Source organism: Anabrus simplex, chromosome 2 (genome assembly GCF_040414725.1).
Source record: "Anabrus simplex isolate iqAnaSimp1 chromosome 2, ASM4041472v1, whole genome shotgun sequence".
NCBI lineage: Eukaryota > Metazoa > Arthropoda > Insecta > Orthoptera > Tettigoniidae > Anabrus > Anabrus simplex.
The window spans coordinates 212926926-212949016 of NC_090266.1; the positions used below are offsets into that span (position 1 = coordinate 212926926).

Here is a 22091-nt window from a genome sequence, read left to right on the forward strand (position 1 = left end):
CGTCACGGGATGATCTCGAACAGGCCGTGTCCTTCCCAGGGATGCACTACCCGCAGGCGTCTTTCCACACTCAGAAATGTCATGCCCGTCGATTGATGTCTATCCGGATAGCGTTCTTCGTACAGGCGTTGTGCCTGGTATGCATTCTGTCTAGCTTCTCCATAGATAAGTAACATATCCACATACTCGTCGCTGGAATACATCTCAAGGGAGTGAACGAACTTTGTGTCGTGAATTGATTCGAAGTAGGGGATTTCGCGCAGCTACATACTTACCTGCCATCGCAAGTTGTTATCGTTCAAATGGGGCATACTCTGCCTTACCTGTGGTCTACGAAGATTGGAGCATATACGACGTAGCTAACGGGCCACAGACCATCATCACCTCATCCTCGTCCAACCCAACACCATAACCAATGCAACGATACATACGGTCTTTTACAGGGTCAAATAAACAAATCATTCCTTGGAAGCAATCAAGTACGCAACCTTACCACATCCCAGGCAACTGGCTGCCAAAAGAAATCTTATATGGGATTCAAACTTCCTACCTCGAGCACTGTCTACTATCGCATAACTGCCCGCCCACTTGCCATGTGAGCTACTGCGACACTTGACCTACGGTGCCCACTTCTCAGCTTATACAGTACCATACTCCCGGTCTGTGCGTCTACCTCCTGTTTTAAAGTACGTGTTCTGCGTATCTGTACTCATTTTACGGGTTCTTTTGAGGTACCCATAATGAATTAATAGTGGCGCTCACGATTCCTGCTGTCTTCTAGTCCGTAAACACACATCTCGTTATATTACTTCGGTTCAGGAAGAGGGACCGATGTCTTTCAGAATTGTAGTAAATGTGAAGGGAAGCATAAAACTGAATCGCTAGGGGTTGGTTAACAACCCGGTATAAAGGCTTGAGTTTACGAGAGAAGGACCTTGATAACGAACAGATCTAAACATGCATCCATGTCCTCGTGATCACTCCATGTAAAAACAGCGTGACCTTAATATGACAGTTGGTCAGTCCCACTATCTTGTTCCACGCGTTCGACATAGCTGTCCCAGTAAATTAAAGTTTCTAATGTGTTCTGGTCACAAGGGTTTGGTCTTTGAGTGATGCAAAGTATACTGTAGGCCGCTATAAATATCTAGATTTCAAATCTATAAGCTCTAAATTTAAAATCTAAAACTGAGTGTTCAGGACACCTCATCAGCTCAAACGTTAGCGTATTTAACTCCACATTCGCTATCCGAGACCATGAAGTACCATCTATATAGTCGCCATCTTATCTACTTGGGTTAAGCCTGTTAGGTTAAGCTTCTACACTTGGATATCGAACTTGAGGTCTGTGTCGTAAACGCCCTTGTACAGTTAAGCCTGGGAAAAGGATCGAATCCAGGGCCTGTAAGGTAACACCTGCACACGTTAGGCTATAACATCATACCCCCTTAGCCAGTAGCCCGCATTTCAAATCGCCCGCACTACTACGTCACTGCTCTGTCAGAAGAAGGCCTGCGCGTTATGTTATGGCGTTATGCGAATATAAGATGCACTCTTAGCCAAAGTCTGATTTTTAATTCGCCCGCGCTGTGACGTCAAAGTCCCGTCACTCCTCCATGGGAAGAGGACAAAGAGCCTGTGTGAGGATAGGTTACATTTCGCGGGCAGGATTAGGTTAACACACGTGTTAAGCACACCTAGAAGTCACCTCACCAGTTCGGCTGCTCCTAATGGAGACCGTAAAAAGCCTTTTTGACGTTAGGTTAGCGTTCCTCGTAGCGAGGTTAGGTTAACACTACATCATGGCATCATAACCTCTACTACAAGTCACCTAACCGATTGGACTGTGTGAGGTTACGTTAGCATTCGAACGCAAGGTTAGATTTACACATCATAATTGCGTCTTAACCTCATCTGCAGATCACCTAATCCCATCGGCTTCTCCAAGGCGGCCCGTCCGATTCGGCTCTTCCAAAGCGGCCCGTGAGGTTAGCATTGCCCTCGTACGTAAGTGTATGACGTCATAACCTCATCTAGGGGATAAAACCACCCCAGGTTGGCCTGTGAGGTTAGCATTGCCCTCGTACGTAACGTTATAACGTCATGACCTCACCTAGGATTCAAACACACCCCATGTAATTCCCTGATCGATTGGGCTCCTCCAATGGAACCTGTGAAGTTAGGATTGCACTTCTTAACCTCACCCAGAGTTCAAAGAACCCGGACAAGAACACTCATAGCTATACTACTAGGACAATGACCTAGAATCCACATAGCCCACCTATTCGAAAAAGCGTGGGAAAATGCTGTCGCAGCACCCACTGTTTTAAAACATACTTTGCTCTTCTACTTGCGTCCTTGCATTGTCGTGGAGAATGATCGGTTGGTTATGCTTAAAATATCGTCGTTTTCTTCTCAGCGATGTTCGCAGATTGTTTTGCAGAAAAGAACAGTAGTACTCCACATTAACATTCTGCAGTGGGGTAAAAGTATACTTTACAATAACATCATCCTAATCATAGGTAAGAATCACCGTAACTTTCACAGGACTGCAGAACTGTTTTTCTTCGTTCCATAGTTGCACCGCAAGCCTCTTGCAGTCCTTGGTGACACTGTCGTGCATTGCAGCCTCTAGCACATTCAATTTTCATCCAGCTCCTCTGCTGTTGCTTCGAAAACTTTGCGACTATTCCGTGACTACTCGTTGAAAACTGCTGTGTGTCCTTATATCACTGCGCATGCGCATGGAGGGGGATGGGCGTGTTCATTTGTTCAAAGGGAGGGTAGGCATTTAACTTAACTATGGTTTAAACAACATTGCCTGGGTGCGTTTCACGGCGATGCTATAGCATTGCTGCCGCTTTTAAAATTAATTTATGTAGTATCTGTTTAGTGCATTACAAAGCCATCAAAATTTAAATTTCACATGAAGATCCTAAGAATCATCTTAACATTTATGTCGATATCTTGTAAAACAGGAGGTTCATGCGTTAGCTTCAAGAATGACAATCTGCATGAGCCATTTAAGCAATGATCACAAACGTTTGCAAAATTTCCTAGCGCTTCGATTGTCTTCGTAAACAACTCTAGCAGCAAAGAAAGAAGTCAAAATCTTAGCATGAATTAGTTTGCACACATGTGGTGTCCCATGAAATATTTTGATACTTATTACCATGGAGTTTTCTATACTTTTTAATGCCAAGTAACACATATGTAAGTTTGGTCTAATTCCTTGGCTGAATGGTCAGCGCAGTGACCTGATCACAGGGTGCATGGTTCCATTTCCTGCCAGGCCGAGGACTTAAGTCTCGTTTGATTAATTCTTCTAGCTTGGGGTCTGAATGCTTTTTAATCGTCTTCATACTCATCTTCACTTAAAAACAACACATCCCATGCAATATTTAATACATTTCTCCACATAGTATGGCCGTCACGAAGTGCATTCGGCCGTAAATACGGACTTAGTCCACATTGATATCGGCCCCGAATAATTCGGATAAGTCCAAGAACGACGAAGAAGAATTACTGTAGGTCATCGGGGATGATGGAATAGACTAAGACTGTGAAGACACATCCTTGAGATTTGACGGAAATGAAAATGTAGGTGCGGGGTTTCCGAATCAATTATCAAATGTTCGACTCGTACCTCACAGCCAATTTTCTCAGTTTATCACTAAAGCGCGACATAAGCATTGTTCCGTAGAAGACATTTCAATTATTACGTCAGGAATTAATGAAATGCATAAAGTAAATTTGGTTGCCTTGTGTACATTTTATGATCAATAAAGATGATTAATAATTTGAACTGTCGCTACGGAACTTTGTAAAAGCCTATGTCCTGTGATAAATTACAGTCGCTTTCATGTTTCGAATTCCTGACTTCATAATGTCGCGAGGGTTTCAAAATGATATTTGAATGTTTTTATAATAAATTATCCAACTTCACTGCTGTTTATTTCGGAATATAAATGAGGAGCGACTGAATCTTTGGACACGAGTAGTTTATGTATAGTTTCCGTAACACTGTGGTTAGATTCTTTTTTGCTATTTTGATTTACGTCGCACCGACACAGATAGGTCTTATTGCGACGATGGGATAGGAAAGGCCTAGGAATGGGAAGGAAGCGGCCGTGGCCTTAATTAAGGTACAGCCCCAGCATTTGCCTGGTGTTAAAATAGTAAACCACGGAAAACCATCTTCAGGGGTGCTGACAGTGGGATTCGAACCCACTATCTCCCGGATGCAAGCTCACAGCTGCGCGATCCTAACCCCACGGCCAACTCGCCCGGTATTGTGGTTAGGAAGGCTGCCTTTTATGATGTTATGCACATTCTCCGTGAGGAGCCAAAATTGCACACCCATATTATAGGAAAACCGTCTTCTTACCTGCAATGTTGTTAACGGACACACACACGAATTGTGTTCCCGTTTTGGAAGTCAGTTGATGAGGACGACTGTTCAAAACACGGTTCATTCTCAATAAATATAGAGTAGCCTACACTATTCAAACCACAAGCACTATATCATCGCAAGAAAACTGCTTTCTTAACCACAACATTGATTGATTGATTGATTGATTGATTGATTGATTGATTGATTGATTGATTGATTGATTGATTGATTGATTGATTGATTGATTGATTGATTGATTGATTGATTGATTGATTGATTGATTGATTGATTGATTGATTGATTGATTGATTGATTGATTGATTGATTGATTGATTGATTGATTGATTGATTGATTGATTGATTGATTGATTGATTGATTTTACGTTTTTCGAAGTATGGGAACCCCTACTTTGCTCAGAAAGGTTTTCAGCATTAATATAGCTCTAATTTTCCAGCAGGACTTCTAGAAATTTAGAGCTTATTTGAAAAGTGTTTATTCGAAATTCATGAAATCCACCGGAAGAAAATTGTGGAAAACGCAAAGGAAACGTATAACAAAAAGCAAATGCAACGTACCCATGATCGCGTATGGACATTTCTGGTCTGGATTGCCCATGAAATTCAATAGTATTCAACTACTGCAATGCATATCGACGAAATCCTAAAAGTTTTTTATGAAGTGGAAATAGCACCTTTTGAACGGACACTCATCATTCGTAGTTTTATGTGACTGTTGATACTGTAATCGTAGCCACAGAAATTGTCAAAGGAGGCTTTCATACACTATTCGAAAGGCATGTGGCCGTGCAGTACTAGGTTAACGACTGATTTCAAAGAGTTCATGTGAGTATGTATATGTGTGTGTATACCGCACCTCAAACAAGGCTCCATTCACTCTAAATTAACTGCGGATTGCATAGTAGATATACACTGGGCAAAAGCAGAATTATGCTCACTGACGCTTTAGGGAAAATCATTTGAAAATCGCTTGTCTGCCCTTTTGAGTACATCGTGCGAGTGACCTTGCATTCGGTAGATGGTGGATTCGAACCACATCGTCATCAGCTCTGAAGATGGTATTTCATGGTTTCCCATTTTCACATCAGACAAATGCCGGGGCTGTACCTTAATTAAGGCCACAGCGTAGCATATTCTTCTTCCTTTTATATGTCGTCTTAGCAGCAGCCTTTGTAAGTTTCTGCCAACCTCTAGAATAATATCCCATAAATCTCTACAAAAAGTTTCATATTAGCAAGAAGATATATTTACGTTGAAAGTATATTTGACTTTTAGTTACTTATAAACAGAGAAAGTTGGTAACAAGAGGCAGTTAACTTTGTCCAGTTAATAGTTTATTGGGTATGATATCACTGAGTTTTAATTATTTTTTCCTGATAAACGCTCAATGTTACTAAGGAAAAACATTAATATTCTTATTATTATTGTCTGGCGCGCGCAACTGTGAGCTTGCATTCGGGAGATAGTGGGTTCGTACCCCACTGTCGGCAGCCCTGAAGATGATTTTCCGTGGTTTATCATTTCCACACCAGCCAAATTCTGGGGTTACACCTTAATCAAGGACACGGCCGCTTCCTTCCCACTCCTAGGCCTTTCCTATCCCATTGTCGCCGTAAGACCTATCTGTGTCGGTGCGACATTAAGCAAATTGTAAAAAAAATAATAATAATAATAATAATACTGTTACTGGTATTACGCTCCACTGGTATTTTTTACGGTTTTCGGAGACGCCTCACTCTATGTGACGTAATTTTGTCCCGCAAGAGTAGCTTTAGGTTTTCATAAATCTACCGACACTAGGCTGGCGTATTTGAGCACCTGCATATATCAATGGCCTACACCGGGATAGAACCTACCAACTTGAGCCCAGAATGCCATTGATTCTACCACCTGAGCTACTTAGTCTGGCCTTAAGAATGGTGGCGTGCCAGTTGCGACTGTGCCGCATGCGACCCGAGCCACTAGCGACCGCATAATCTGTAACCGTTTCGGTTGCGACCGGTGTTGACACGCAAATTGTCATTTGATAACTTGTGTCATCACCCAAGATAAGGTAAGCTAAACGAAGTGCAATACCATTTCAATTAGTCCTATAAGCAGCTACTGCCCATACCGGTACTTAATATAACACTTCTGGGGGAAACTCGTGTTACAACACGAAACATGGTGATGCGTTTACGTCTTTTCCCACCGGGCGAGTTGGCCATGCGGTTAGAGGCGCGCGGGCCTGAGCTCGCATCCGGGAATAGTCGGTTCGATTCCCACTGTCGGCAGCCCTGGAGATGGTTTTACGTGGTTTTCCATTTTCACACCAGGCAAATGCTGGGGCTGTACTTTAATTAAGACCAGGGCCGCTTCCTTCCCATTCCTAGCCCTTTGCTATCCCATCGTCGCCTTAAGACCTCTCTGTCGGTGCGATGTAAAGCCACTAGCAAAAAAATCCTAATTCTCTGAAATTATTTACGCTTAGGCCTACTTACTGTACTTATCGTGTCCTATTAGTACCAGTAGTGTCCGAGGACGTGTTCGGCTTGCCTGGTGCAGGTCTTTCTACCTGACACCCGTGGGTGGCCTGCGCGTCTGGATGTGGGATTATGATAATGAAGTTGGGAGAGATGAAACGCGGTTTTCGGTTTCCTCTCGAATAATACCAAGGGGTCTGCTCAATGCTTTACGTCTCAATCCGACGGCCGAATCACCATCAACAGCATCATATCCCCTCACTCCATTTGAACACCGCGAAAAGGTTTGGATTTGAATCCAGGCTTTTGGCATGCAATCTAGTGATTAGAAACTGTCTACCACCAACTTTCCTACCCTGCCGGCCAACATTCTGATGGTGAATTTTTTTTATCCAGGCTAAGTGGCTCAGACGGCTCAGACGGTTGAGATGCTGGTCTTCCGACTCCAACTTGGCAGGTTCGATCCTGGCTCAATCCGGTGGTATTTGAACATGCTCAAATACGTCAGCTTTGTGTCGGTGGACTTACTGGCACGTAAAAATAAGTCCTGCGGGACTAAATTCCGGCACCTCGGCGTCTCCTTACACCATAAAAGTAGTTACTGGGACGTAAAGCCAGCAACATTATTGTATATTTCTTTCGACCAACGGTACTCGAACCTGTTAACCACGGTGTCATACCTTTATTTTAGAAAAGACCAAGTTAGCTACTTATAAGTAATCTGCCACTAGGTGACAGGCCTTAATGCAGATCAATTGTAAGTGATTGATGGGTCGCATGCGGCACGATGCTTATCCATTCGGTCGCTATTTGCACGATAATGGCCGGGTCGCATCCGGCACGGTCGCATCTGGCACGTAACCTTAAGAATAGTACTGTTACAAAACGAACTTTACAAATTTTAGCTGATTTTAGCGAAGAAATTAGTTCAGGCACGAAAATAGTGACTGCGCTGTATTATTCCTACGGCTTACTGCTTGGAGTTATGTAAGTATGAGAATATTCCAGCCTTTCTCCAACCGCAGTCATTTAAACTCTGTGATTCCTACAAATGCTGAACGAGCTAATACATCAATGTGCTGCCCTGTAGCTCGTTAACGTTTCTCCTGTAGATTAGAGTACAAATAGAATTTATACTACCAGTATTTATCATTTCATTTTGTTCAGGAGCATTTCCTGCGACATGCTTTGTAGACAAATTTATGTCCTGTTGTAGACAGCTCCGCAAGGAAGTGGAGTCACATTAATCATACGTCATGTAAACATGGATGTAATTTGGACTATATGACGTACAAGATGTTTGAAGGATGGCAGTGGGAAAATACAGCACTGAGTGTAAACCACTTCCTCGTTCTCGTCTACTGCAGGTCATTCTGTATTCGTAAAGACACTGGAAATGTTAATTAGAAAATATTGTAATGCTAATGCATCTAGAAATCTTCAGTGACGCCTAGGCTATCTATGACAGCTGTTGGCGGAACTGTGGGGGATCAAACCAGCCTTCGGACTGAATACCCAACATACACACAAAATACGAGTTTTGTCTGTACATTGCTCAGAATTTTAAAAGAATGGTTTTTCTGTATCGGTCGTGTCCACGGTAACAAGGAAATGCACTTTTTAATTTTCCGTAATGTCTGTCTGTCTGTCTGTCTGTCTGTCTGTCTGTCTGTCTGTCTGTCTGTCTGTCTGTCTGTCTGTCTGTCTGTCTGTCTGTCTGTCTGTCTGTCTGTCTGTCTGTCTGTCTGTCTGTCTGTATTTGTATATAAAGTCAGGAAATAAGTCACTATAATCCAGGCCATAAATCATTTTATTATTATTTTTAAGAGGAAGTTAAGGGGAAGGCCTTAATATTTATTTGTCAAATATTTGTGTTATTAGTAGTCCTATCGATAAATACTATATAATTAAAATTATATAAAATCCAATTTCCGGTCATTTATGTCTGATACTTTTTTTTCCCTTTTTTTTCCTATTTGCTTTACGTCGCACCGACACAGGTATGTCTTACGGTGGTGATGGGATAGGAAAGGCCTAGGAATTGGAAGGAAGCGGCCGTGGCCTTAATTAAGGTACAGCCCCGGCATTTGCCTGGTGTGAAAATGGGAAACAACGGAAAACCATAATAAGGGCTGCCGACAGTCGGGCTCGAACCCATTATCTCCCGATTACTGGATACTGGTCGCACTTAAGCGACTGCAGCTATCGAGCTCGGTTCATACATTTTTACCGTACAAGCTACGATAAGAGAGATATTCATGATTTTTTTTGTTGCTAAGTCCATATCAATCAATCAATACTGATCTGAATTTAGGGCAGCCGCCCAGGTGGCAGATTCCCTATCTGTTGTTTTCCTAGCCTTTTCCTAAATGATTTCAAAGAAATTGGAAATTTATTGAACGTCTCCCTTGGTAAGTTATTCCAATCCCTAACTCCCCTTCCTATAAATGGATATTTTCCCCAATTTGTCCTCTAGAATTCCAACTTTATCTTCATATTGTGATCTTTCCTACTTTTATAAACGCCACTCAAACTTATTCGTCTACTAATATCATTCCACGCCATCTCTCCGCTGACAGCTCGGAACATACCACTTAGTCGAGCAGCTGTTCTTCTTTCTCTCAATTCCTCCCAACCCAAACTTTGCAGCATTTTTGTAACGCTACTCTTTTGTCGGAAATCACCCAGAACAAATCGAACTGCTTTTCTTTGGATTTTTTCCAGTTCTTGAATCAGGTAATCCTGTTTAGGGTCCCATACACTGGAACCATGCTCTAGTTGGGTTCTTACCAGAGACTTATATGCCCTCTCCTTTACATCCTTACTACAACCCCCAAACACCCTCATAACCATGTGCAGAGATCTGTACCCTTTATTTACAATCCCATTTATGTGATTACCCCAATGAAGATCTTTTCTTATATTAACACTTAGATACTTATAATGATCCCCAATAGGAACTTTCACCCCATCAACGCGGTAATTAAAACTGAGAGACTTTTCCTATTTCTGAAACTCACAACATGACTTTTAACCCCGTTCATCATCATACCATTGCGTGCTGTCCATCTCACAACATTTTCGAGGTCACACTGCAGTTGCTCACAATCTTGTAACTTATTTATTACTCTAAAGAGAATAACATCATCCGCAAAAAGCCTTACCTCCGATTCCACTCCTTTACTCATACCATTTATATATATAAGAAAACATAAAGGTCCGATAATACTTCCTTGAGGAATTCCCCTCTTAATTATTACAGCGTCAGATAAAGCTTCGCCTACTCTAAGTCTCTGAGATCTATTTTCTAGAAATATAGCAACCCATTCAGTCACTCTTTTGTCTAGTCCAATTGCACTCATTTTTGCCAGTAGTCTCCCATGATCCACCCTATCAAATGCTTTAGACAGGTCAATTGCGATACAGCCCATTTGACCTCCAGAATCCGAAATATCTGCTATTACCGCCGAACCACAAGAAAATGGGTAAATAGAATTTAATGAAAATCGGTATGCAAAGTTGGGTAATAAGGAACTCCAGTCTACGCTATAAATAATTTTAACTCACCGTGGCTGAAATGGTAGCTTAGGGGAAGTCACCTAAAATTTAATGTTAATTACAGATGTTAGTCTTGGCCCTAGCCCTGGCCATGATGGTTAAGGCGTTGAAGTCTAAAAGGTCTGACACCGTGGTTAGCCGGTTCGAGTCCCGATGTTCGAAAAAATTCACCATCAGAATGTTGGTCGGCAGGGTAGGGGGCGGTGGTGGTATAAAATGTCCAATACCTAGATTGCGTGCCAAAAGCCTGGATTAAATTCCAAACCTCTCCGCATTGCTCATATGGAGTGAGGGCATATGACGATGTTGATGGCGATTCGTCCGTCGGATGGAGACGTTAAGACTTGAGCAGACACCTCGGTGCTATTCCACTGGAGTAGGCCATGTGCCGGCACCGGGTTTTACCTTCTCCCTTCCTACTATTATATATCACGTCATCCATTTCATCTCATTAGCTCCTCTGATGAGCTTGACGTCAGGAAGAGCATCCGGTGATATACATCCGCCATGAGAGATTCATCTCGCCTCATACCCGACCCCGTGGAGAAATGGGACAAGAGTTGGACAAATAAACAAACAAACAAACAAACAAACAAACAAAAACAAACAAACTACGTTATTGGTAATTTCGAAAAGTAGGCTACTATTTAAAAAAGTTTAGAGAATACAATTTTAGATCATTTATGTCTTATTCAGTCTTACCGTGCCGATTATAATAACATGGGTGGTGGTGATTATTGTTTTAAGAGGAAGTATTACTAGGCAACCATCGTCTATATAACACTAATCAGAGAGAAAAAATGGAAGGGATCTGACATTCAGAAAATTAAATTATCGGCCCAAGAATGACAAGGCCCATGAAAAGCGTGAAAATGAAAGACTCCTTATGCCTCCATACGTAATCATATCGCGTCAAGAAAAGGACAAGATATGACCAAGGGAGGTCGGATAGGATAAAAGTAGTATAATTGGACTGTTCAGCGGCCGCCTCCGCCTCCGGGCTCCCAGGGGCCCCTACGCCTCCCGCGGGAAATATGAATTTTGGAGGGAAATTTGAATTTTGGCGCGAGATTTGAATTTGTAAACAAAGCCACGTGCTTTTTGACAGCTGTCATCGACAACAACGCATCGCTAACCTCACTGCTGCCATCTTGACGGGCGTAAACTTCAGTGGTACCAACTTAACCTAACTAGCGCGAGATTTGAATCGGTAAACAAAGCCACGTGTTTTTTGACAGCCACGTGCTTTTTGACAGACAACAACGCATCGCTAACCTCTGTACTGCCATCTTGACGGGCCTAAACCTCAGTAGTACCAACTTAACCTAACTAGCGCGAGCTTTGAATCGGTAAACAAAGCCACGTGCTTTTTTGACAACCACGTGCTTTTTGACAGCTATCATCGACAACAACGCATCGCTATCTTCAGCGTTACTATCTTGACGGACCTAAACCTTAGTGGTACCAACTTAACCTAACTAGCGCGAGATTTGAATCGGTAAACAAATCCACGTGCTTTTTGACAGCTGACATCCGCCATCTTTTATCAACAGAGCACAGTGCTGCCCTCTTTAGCTACTTACCTTTGAAATGTGGTGGCGGATAATTTGAAAAATGCTTTTTGATAGCAGCCATCTTTAATCGACAGAGCACCGTGCTGCGCTCTGGTGACAGACAATTCCACGTGACAGCAGCCATCTTTAATCAAGAGAGCACAGGGCTGCAGTCTATGTGGTGGCGGCAATTTGAAAAATTTCACATGCTCTTGTTTGGAAACAAAGCCACGTGCTTTTTTGACAACTACCATCCGCCATCATTAATCAAGAGAGCATCGTGCTGCACTCTCTAGTTGAAATGTGGTGGCGGCAATTTGAAAAATTCCACGTGCTCTTGTTTGGAAACAATGCTACACGCTTATTTGACAGCTACCATCCGCCATGTTTAATCAAGAGGGCACCGTGCTGCACTCTCTAGTTGAAATGTGGTGGCGGCAATTTGAAAAATTCCACGTGCTCTTGTTTGGAAACAATGCCAAATGCTTATTTGACAGCTGCCATCCGCCATCTTTAATCTATAGAGCACAGTGCTGCCCTCTTTAGCTAAAATGTGGTGGCGGATAATTTGAAAAATCCTTTTTGACAGCAGCCATCTTTGAGCACCGTGCTGCCCTCTTCAGCTAGATACCTGTGGTGGCAGGCAATTCCACGTGACAGCAGCCATCATTGAACGCCGTGCTGCCCTCTTTGTGGCGGTGGCAAATTCCACGTGCTTTACAAACCCTCGTGCTTTTTTCTGACAGCTGTCATCCACCATCTTGCATCACAAACCTCAGTGCTGCACTCTTTTGCTAGATACCTTTGAAATGTGGTGGCGGCAATTTGAAAAATTCTATGTGCTCCTGTTTGGAAACAAAGCCACGTGCTTTTCTGACAGCTGTCATCCACTATCTTTAATCAATAGAGTACCGTGCTGCTATCATGCGGGCAATTTCGTCAGCTGTCATCCACCATCTTTAATCTACAGAGCACCGTGCTGCCCTCTGTAGTAGCGGGCAATTTGAAAAGTTCTGCTAGCTGTCATCCGCCATCTTTAATCAAGAGAGCACCGTGCTGCCCTCTTTAGCTAGATACGTTTGAAATGTGGTGGCGGCAAATTGAAAAATTCCACGTGCTCTTGTTTAGTAAACAAACTCACGCGCTTTTTGTCAGCTGTCATCCGCCATCTTACATCGCAAACCTCAGTGCTGCGCTCTTTAGGTACATACCTTTGAAATATGGTGGCGGATAATTTAAAAACAAAAATTCTACAGCAGCCATCTCTCGACGCTAATTGCACAAGATGGCTGCTATACATGACTCCTTAAACTTGCTTATGCAAGATGGCCGCTATACATAGATCCTTATGAGACGCCCTTGGGATGCTTGCGCAAGATGGCGGTTATAAAAGGCTCCTTATGAGAAGCCCCAGGGATGCTTGCGCAAGATGGCGGTTGCTCTTATGAGGCGGCTTAAGGGTCCTTGCAAAAGATGGCTAGAGACGCCCTAAGGATGCTTGCACAAGATGACGCACACAAGATGGTTGCGATTCACGACTCCTTACGAGACGCCTTAAGAGTGCTTGCGCAAGATGGCTGCTGCTCTTATGAAGAAAGCTAGCTTAGGGGCTAACGTGTCGTGCTAGTTCGATTCATTAAATTTAGGGCTTAAATGCAAAATGATAAATATCTCGAAAACGGTGCATCGTAGAGCAAAACGGACAAACTTTTTCCGCCTAGTACGTAGGTTCGCAGTATGAGGAACAAGAAAAACATAGTCTAATGATGGGATCAACGGTTCGGTTCCTAATTAGAATCTTTGGGATTTGCTTTGTTTTAGCTTGTATTGAAGCGAGTCTTCGTAACATGATCAGGTCTACCTATGGTAGAGAATAATAACGTACCGTGCTGGTTCGATTCATTAAATTTGGGGCTTAAATGCAAAATGTTAAATATCTCGAAAACGGTGCATCGTAGAGCAAAACGGACAAAATGTTTCCGCCTAATACCCAGGTTCGCAGTATCAGGAACAAGATAAACATAGTCTAATGATGAGATCGACAGTTCGGTTCCTACTTAGGCCCTTAGGCATTTGCTCTGTTTTAGCTTGTATTGAAGCAAGTCTTCGTAACATGATCAGGTCTAGCTATGGTAGAGAGCATAACGTACCGTGCTGGTTCGATTCACTAAATTTGGGGCTTAAATGCAAAATGTTAAATATCTCGAAAACGGTGCATCGTAGAGCAAAACGGACAAAATTTTTCCGCCTAATACTTAGGTTCGCAGTATCAGGAACAAGAGAAACATAGTCTAATGATGAGATCAACGGTTCGATTCCTACTTAAGCCCTTTGGCATTGGCAGCTATCTAATTCTACAAGATGGTGGCTGCTCTTATGAGACACAAGATAGCTTGAGACGTCCTAGGGATGCTTACGCAAGATGGTGGACACAAAATGGTGACTATACATAGCTCCTTATGAGACAGCCTAGGGGTGCTCGCACAAGATGGCGGCTAGTCTTATGAAGAAAGCTAGCTTAGAGGCTACTGCGCAAGATAACGGCTGCTGTTATGCATGCGGTGTAGGGCAATTTGAAATTCTATGTGCAAAAGCAACAGAGCACCCTGCTGCCCTCATCAGCTGAAATGTGGTGGCGGATAATATGAAAAATTATTTTGACAGCTGTCATCTTTAAACAATGGTGATTATACAGAGGCTGTTAAAGCCTTATCATTCTCCTCCTCCTCCTCCTCCTCCTCCTCCTTCTCTACCTCCTCCTTCCCCTCCTCCGCCTCTTATGTCAAGGCATAGTTTTATATCAAACAAGTTTAAACCTGCATCGCGAAGGCAAGCGTGTGCAGCGATAACATTATTGTGCATCTTTAGACTTGCGAAACATTAGAAGAATAGAATCAAACGCTGTACTCGATACAACATGTGATCAGAATATTGATTGATGTGTTCAGAACACAAAATAAGTGATCAAGACTAGCATCGAACACTGTACTCAATACATCATGTGTTTAGAACATGTCAGGGGATACCCTTGTTCTAAGAAGATCAGATTGAAACATAACAAGAGTAGAATCGGACACTGTAATTGATGTTGTTAATTTCAACATATGTTCAGAACATTGTTTGATGTGTTCAGAGCTAAAGTACAATTTTAATGATTTGCTTAGTGTAAAATCAAAAACTATGGAAACACACTGTGCACATATCGCGTAGCTAACTCGCTCAGTAAACGATATTGCAAAACTACAACTTCAATGATCCCAGGGGTTACGTCTTATCAGAAGGGCAAAAAAGGATGAAAGGACTCTTCCGCCTCCTTACTGCACATTCCTTGGCTAAAGGGCTAATGGCCAAAAGGGCTAATTGGCTAAAGGGATAATAGGCAAAAGGGCTAAAGGGCTAAAGGAGCAACAACGTCATCGATCGCTATCAGCAAGAACGCTTGTACTTTGTTAAGTGTAGAAAATTAATCTTTATTTGTAAATGGTTTCATGTTCAGAACAAGGAATGGAACCTAGGGGTTACGTCTTACCTAATAAAATCCCCGAGGTACAATGAGTTACGTTCTTCGAACTAGTGTTTGGAACACTGAACTTTTCAGGATGATAGCAGAGAGTTTAGCAATGTTCTGTTGTTGGATTATAAATTCCGCGCTAAACATGCATAAGGTGGCAGCCTTGAGGTTTACCGCCGTAAAGATGGCAAGAGTGAGGATAGAAAAATGTTGTCCGTTTGGCTCTACGATGCACCGTTTTCGAGATATTTAACATTTTGCATTTACGCCCCAAATTTAATGAATCGAACCAGCACGGTACGTTATATTCTCTACCATAGCTAGACCTGATCATGTTACGAAGACTTGCTTCAATACAAGCTAAAACAGAGCAAATGCCAAAGGGCCTAAGTAGGAACCGAACCGTCGATCTCATCATTAGACTATGTTTCTCTTTTTCCTGATACTGCGAATTTGGGTATTAGGCGGAAAATTTTTGTCCCTTTTGCTCTGATGCACCGTTTTCGAGATATTTAACATTTTGCATTTAAGCCCCAAATTTAATGAATCGAACCAGCATGGTACGTTATACTCTCTACCATAGCTAGACCTGATAATGTTACGAAGACTCGCTTCAATACAAGCTAAAACATAGCAAATCCCAAAGGACCTAAGTAGGAACCGAACCGTTGATCCCATCATTAGACTATGTTTTTCTTGTTCCTCATACTGCGAACCTACGTACTAGGCGGAAAAATTTTGTCCGTTTTGCTCTACGATGCACCGTTTTCGAGATATTTATCATTTTGCATTTAAGCCCTAAATTTAATGAATCGAACTGGCACTACACGTTAGCCTCTAAGCTAGCTTTCTTCATAAGTGCAGCAGCCATCTTGCGCAAGCACCCTTAAGGCGTCTCGTAAGGAGTCGTGTATAGCAACCATCTAGTGTCCGCCATCTTGTGCAAGCATCCTTAGGGCGTCTCTAGCCATCTTGTGCAAGGACTCTTAAGCCGCCTCATAAGAGCAACCGCCATCTTGCGCAAGCATCCCTGGGGCTTCTCATAAGGAGCCTTTTATAACCGGCATCTTGCGCAAGCATCCAAAGGGAGCCTGATAAGAATCTGTGTATAGCGGCCATCTTGCATAAGCAAGTTTAAGGAGTCATGTATAGCAGCCATCTTGTGCAATTAGCGTCGAGAGATGGCTGCTGTAGAATTTTTGTTTTTAAATTATCCGCCACCATATTTCAAAGGTATGTACCTAAAGAGCGCAGCACTGAGGTTTGCGATGTAAGATGGCGGATGACAGCTGACAAAAAGCGCGTGAGTTTGTTTACTAAACAAGAGCACGTGGAATTTTTCAATTTGCCGCCACCACATTTCAAACGTATCTAGCTAAAGAGGGCAGCATGGTGCTCTCTTGATTAAAGATGGCGGATGACAGCTAGCAGAACTTTTCAAATTGCCCGCTACCACAGAGGGCAGCACGGTGCTCTGTAGATTAAAGATGGTGGATGACAGCTGACGAAATTGCCCGCATGATAGCAGCACGGTACTCTATTGATTAAAGATAGTGGATGACAGCTGTCAGAAAAGCACGTGGCTTTGTTTCCAAACAAGAGCACATAGAATTTTTCAAATTGCCGCCACCACATTTCAAAGATATCTAGCAAAAGAGTTCAGCACTGAGGTTTGTGATGCAAGATGGTGGATGACAGCTGTCAGAAAAAAAACAGGAGAGTTTGTAAAGCACTTGGAATTTACCACCGCCACAAAGAGGGCAGCACGGCGCACAAAGATGGCTGCTGTCACGTGGAATTGCCTGCCACCACAGGTATCTAGCTGAAGAGGGCAGCACGGTGCTCAAAGATGGCTGCTGTCAAAAAGAATTTTTCAAATTATCCGCCACCACATTTCAGCTAAAGAGGGCAGCACTGTGCTCTATAGATTAAAGATTGCGGATGGCAGCTGTCAAATAAGCATGTGGCATTGTTTCCTAACAAGAGCACGTGGAATTTTTCAAATTGCCGCCACCACATTTCAACTAGAGAGTGCAGCACGGTGCTCTCTTGATTAAACATGGCGGATGGTAGCTGTCAAATAAGCATGTAGCATTGTTTCCAAACAAGAGCACATGGAATTTTTCAAATTGCCGCCACCACATTTCAACTAGAGAGTGCAGCACGATGCTCTCTTGATTAAAGATGGCGGATGGTAGTTGTCAAAAAAGCGCGTGGCTTTGTTTCCAAACAAGAGCATGTGAAATTTTTCAAATTGCCGCCACCACTAGAGTGCAGCCCTGTGCTCTCTTGATTAAAGATGGCTGCTGTCACGTGGAATTGTCTGTCACCAGAGTGCAGCACGGTGCTCTGTCGATTAAAGATGGCTGCTATCAAAAAGCATTTTTCAAATTATCCGCCACCACATTTCAAAGGTAAGTAGCTAAAGAGGGCAGCACTGTGCTCTGTTGATAAAAGATGGCGGATGTCAGCTGTCAGAAAGCACGTGGATTTGTTTACCGATTCAAATATCGCGCTAGTTAGGTTAAGTTGGTACCACTAAGGTTTAGGTCCGTCAAGATAGTAACGCTGAAGTTAGCGATGCGTTGTTGTCGATGATAGCTGTCAAAAAGCACGTGGTTGTCAAAAAAGCACGTGGCTTTGTTTACCGATTCAAATCTCGCGCTAGTTAGGTTAAGCTGGTACTACTGAAGTTTAGGCCCGTCAAGATGGCAGTACTGAGGTTAGCGATGCGTTGTTGACTGTCAAAAAGCACGTGGCTGTCAAAAAACACGTGGCTTTGTTTACCGATTCAAATCTCGCGCTAGTTGGGTTAAGTTGGTACCACTGAGGTTTAGGCCCGTCAAGATGGTAGCAGTGAGGTTAGCGATGCGTTGTTGTCGATGACAGCTGTCAAAAAGCACGTGGATTTGTTTACAAATTCAAATCTCGCGCCAAAATTGAAATTTCCCGCCAAAATTCAAATTTCCCGCGGGAGGCGGAGGGGCCCCAGGGAGCCCGCAGGCGGAGGCGGCCGCTGAACTGTCCAATTATACTACTGATAGATGAAAGTGGAGAGCCTGGCACAGGTAAATGGTAGCAATGCAAGGACTCAGCTAACGGCTCCGTGGTCGTCAACCCACTTACCTACCTACCTACCTACCTACCTACCTACCCATCTACTCACCCTCAGAGCCCCTGGGGCCTCATTTAGTCACCTCTTAAAACAGGCAGGGGATACCGTGTGTGATATTCTACCGTGCCCACTCATTGGGGGACGACTATAACAAGAGAATTAATTAATTTAGATTAATTTAGACTTTTGTTGCTTAGTCCATATCAATGCCGAGCATTGCTGACAAGAAAATATTGTTCAATTGTGTTAAATGGCGATGGATTGTGTCATGGTTATCTTAAGGTGTAAGAACACATGGTCTTCGGTCCATATCGGCAAGGAAATTTGTGAAGATGATTATAAAAATGAGAAAAATCGTAAAGGAACCATCGCTTGCATAATAAGACAACAGGGAGTCACGAAATGAAGGAGGACTCACTTTACATTAGATGCTCTAATATCACAGAGTCGGAAGAAGACTAAATGTTAAGACCTACAATATAGGAAACTCATAAAACTGATCAACAACATCATTACACTGAGCATTGTTGTGATGTTCTTTGTGCCTTCTGCAGCCACAGCTGTCTAACAGCCTGCCTGAAGATTCGCGGAAAGTATCTGGGGAGTTAGATAACTCTTCTCGAGCATGTCATTCCTCTGGTTCATAAATATTCTGATATTACTCGTTCGTAACACACTGGTTCAGCATAGTATTCCAGCTATTCGATACCTTCCCTGAGGCGCTGATTGGAACGAGCCGTGTGCACTCTTAACTGAATAATGGCAACGGAGTGTTCACGGCTGTCTGCGGCCTGGTCATTCCCGCTCTGGAAATTTGAACTGTTAGATTGGCAGCGTAGTATTGTTCATTAAAAGTGATGAAATGTGCGGTTTTTCATTTGATCGACTATTTCGTATCATAGCATTGCTTTCAATAGCGATATTCCTACTGACGGCATTGTAATGACCTATGTTCACTTCAGTTAGGAAAGCCAAAACGACATTCTTCCTGAGGATTTAAAAAGGCAGGTTGAGTGTGAGTGTCTACCATTATAATGAAAACTCCCCAGCTTGATTGTGACTGATAGAAGGCAAGAGGGTCTGCAATTAAGCTGATACAATTTTACACACAACGTGTACACTACTTAATCTAGAGTTCCGTATACAGTGTAGAATTCCATAGCTAAGCACGGGTACATCAGCTAGTCCGTGCTTAAACTATTGCTATTTACTTTGGCAATACCAGTTTTAAAAACTAACAAACATTAGTTAGAAATACGTTGTTCTGTTTCTCAAATACAGCAAAATGTCAAAATGTAGACACGCCCTAATGATCCTATGCATGCGACTTCTGGAGAGACAAATGGCCCTAAATCCGTGTTCTGAACTTCACAGCACAAACACGATTAACAATAGAAGAATGTGTCGCAGTTTCGCTATTCACATTTCGGGAGGGATGGTGGGACACATTGCAGACACCGTTACTTTAATTACATGATCAACGTAGTATAACAATACTCCTACTGTATTGGCTGACATGTTTATGAACCATTGCCTTCTCCACTTGTTTCAGGAACTTGAATTATAACCTGATTGAAGAAGTTGACGAGTGGGCTTTCAACGGCTCACAAATAGCTACTATGTAAGTATTTTTCTTTATTTATAACTGCACTTATTTTATCTTGTAAAGAAGCTCTCAAAAGTCTATCTTCTTCCAGTTAAAATCATGCAGCTCGAAATCTAAGATAGGCCCTGCAGTGTACGGTATGATCAGTATCTTTATAGAGGCTTTCAAAATGTTTTACATTCCGTAGCTGTTTCTTCAACAAGAGCCGTTTAATAACATATTTTCTAATGCCAATCACCAATATGATCATTATTTAATGATTGTTCTCAGACCGAGCTCGATAGCTGCAGTCGATTAAGTGCGGCCAGTATCCAGTATTCGGGAGATAGTGGGTTTGAACCCCACTGTCGGCAGCCCTGAAGATGGTTTTCCGTGGTTTCCGATTTTCACACCAGACAAATGCTAGGGCTGCACCTTAATTAAGACCATGGCCGCTTCCTTCCCACTCCTAGCCCCTTCTTGCCTCATCGTCGCCATAAGACCTATCTGTCTCGGTGCGACGTAAAGCAAATAAAAAAATGATTGTTCTCTCCTTGATTTAGTTTTCAATGTCATTAGTATGTATAATATTTTGAATTTTATGCCACACAAAATCGCCCGTGCCTAAATTATTCAATATGCTTTAAGCCCGCATTGACTATACCCATGTATAACCGAGCTCTATAGCTGCAGTCGCTTATGTGCGGCCAGTATCCAGAATTCGGGAGATAGTGGGCTCGAACCCCATTGCCGGCAGCCTTGAAGATGGTTTTCCGTGGTTTACCATATTCACACCAGGCAAATGCTGAGGCTGTACCTTAATTAGGGCCACGGCTGCTTCCTTCCCACTCCTAGCCTTTTCCTCTTCTATCGTCCCCATATGACCTACATGTGTTGGTACGATGTAAAGTAACTTGTAAAAAATACCTATGCAAGTAGTCTTGAAAGTCAGGATACCAGTTACTATGGAAGAGGATCAGGCATCTCGTACATATTCTGAGTCGTAGCCCTCTTCCTTGTGTTCAAACAGCTAGGGATCTCCAATCTACTGATGGTTCCTAAACATTTAGAATAAAGAAATTCTCGCTCCGGCTATGTGTAACTAAGATCAAGTTTCTGTTTCTCAGAAATTTACTGAGTTCGGTCACAAGTTTTGGACTTCTGGAGTGATACAGTCCCACTTCTATTTGAAACGGTAGGGCGTTGGCGTTGCTATAAATAATAGTTGGAGCCAACGGCCTAGAATAACATAGAGAGGCGAAAGCGCTGCCTGGCTGAAGCTAATTGAACGAACATCCGCCATGTTTTCGCTAGTCGCATAAGCAAGGAGGCGTGGCTGTCGATCAACGAAAACTATTGAAAACACACATTATAAAATCACTGGTGCAAAATTAAAGACCGTTAGCTGAAATCTTAGAGCATGAAGTATCATAGAAAGCGAATATCGCCACTTCATCCAAGTTGCGGCGCGAAGCGAACATCACGATCAGTTGATTGTACGGTAGTTCGAAAAGAATATAAGGAGAATCGTCATACAGTGACATACGAACAGGTCACGAAATCAGAACGCGAGCGTTACGTTGCCTGGCTGATGTGGATAAGCGTAAATTACAATAAAGTCAGTGGACATAAATGAGCATTTATGAAGGAAGTACTTAAAATGAAACGGACCTATGATATGTTACAACCTCATTTTTAAACGTATAGTATCCCCATTAGTTACCACTATAATTGTTTAAGGTAATTACTTATGTGTTTATTTATTTTTGCTATTTCTTTAACGTCGCACGAACACATCGAAGGTTTTCGGCGATGGAAGAATGGGAAAGGACTAGGACTGGAAAGTTAGCGGCCCTGGCCTAAAGGTACAGCCGCAGCATTTGCCTGGTGTGAAAA

General features: G+C 42.7%; 1 protein-coding gene across 1 annotated transcript in view; it reads left to right on the forward strand.

Moving 5' to 3' along the window:
* The window catches only part of LOC136863491 (lutropin-choriogonadotropic hormone receptor), a 207931-nt gene that overhangs the window by 634 nt on the left and 185206 nt on the right, over positions 1-22091 (forward strand). Inside the window, exon 2 of the mRNA XM_068225963.1 lies at positions 20163-20231. Coding sequence (XP_068082064.1) covers positions 20163-20231 — 69 coding nt within the window. The remainder of the gene's footprint in view (positions 1-20162; positions 20232-22091) is intronic.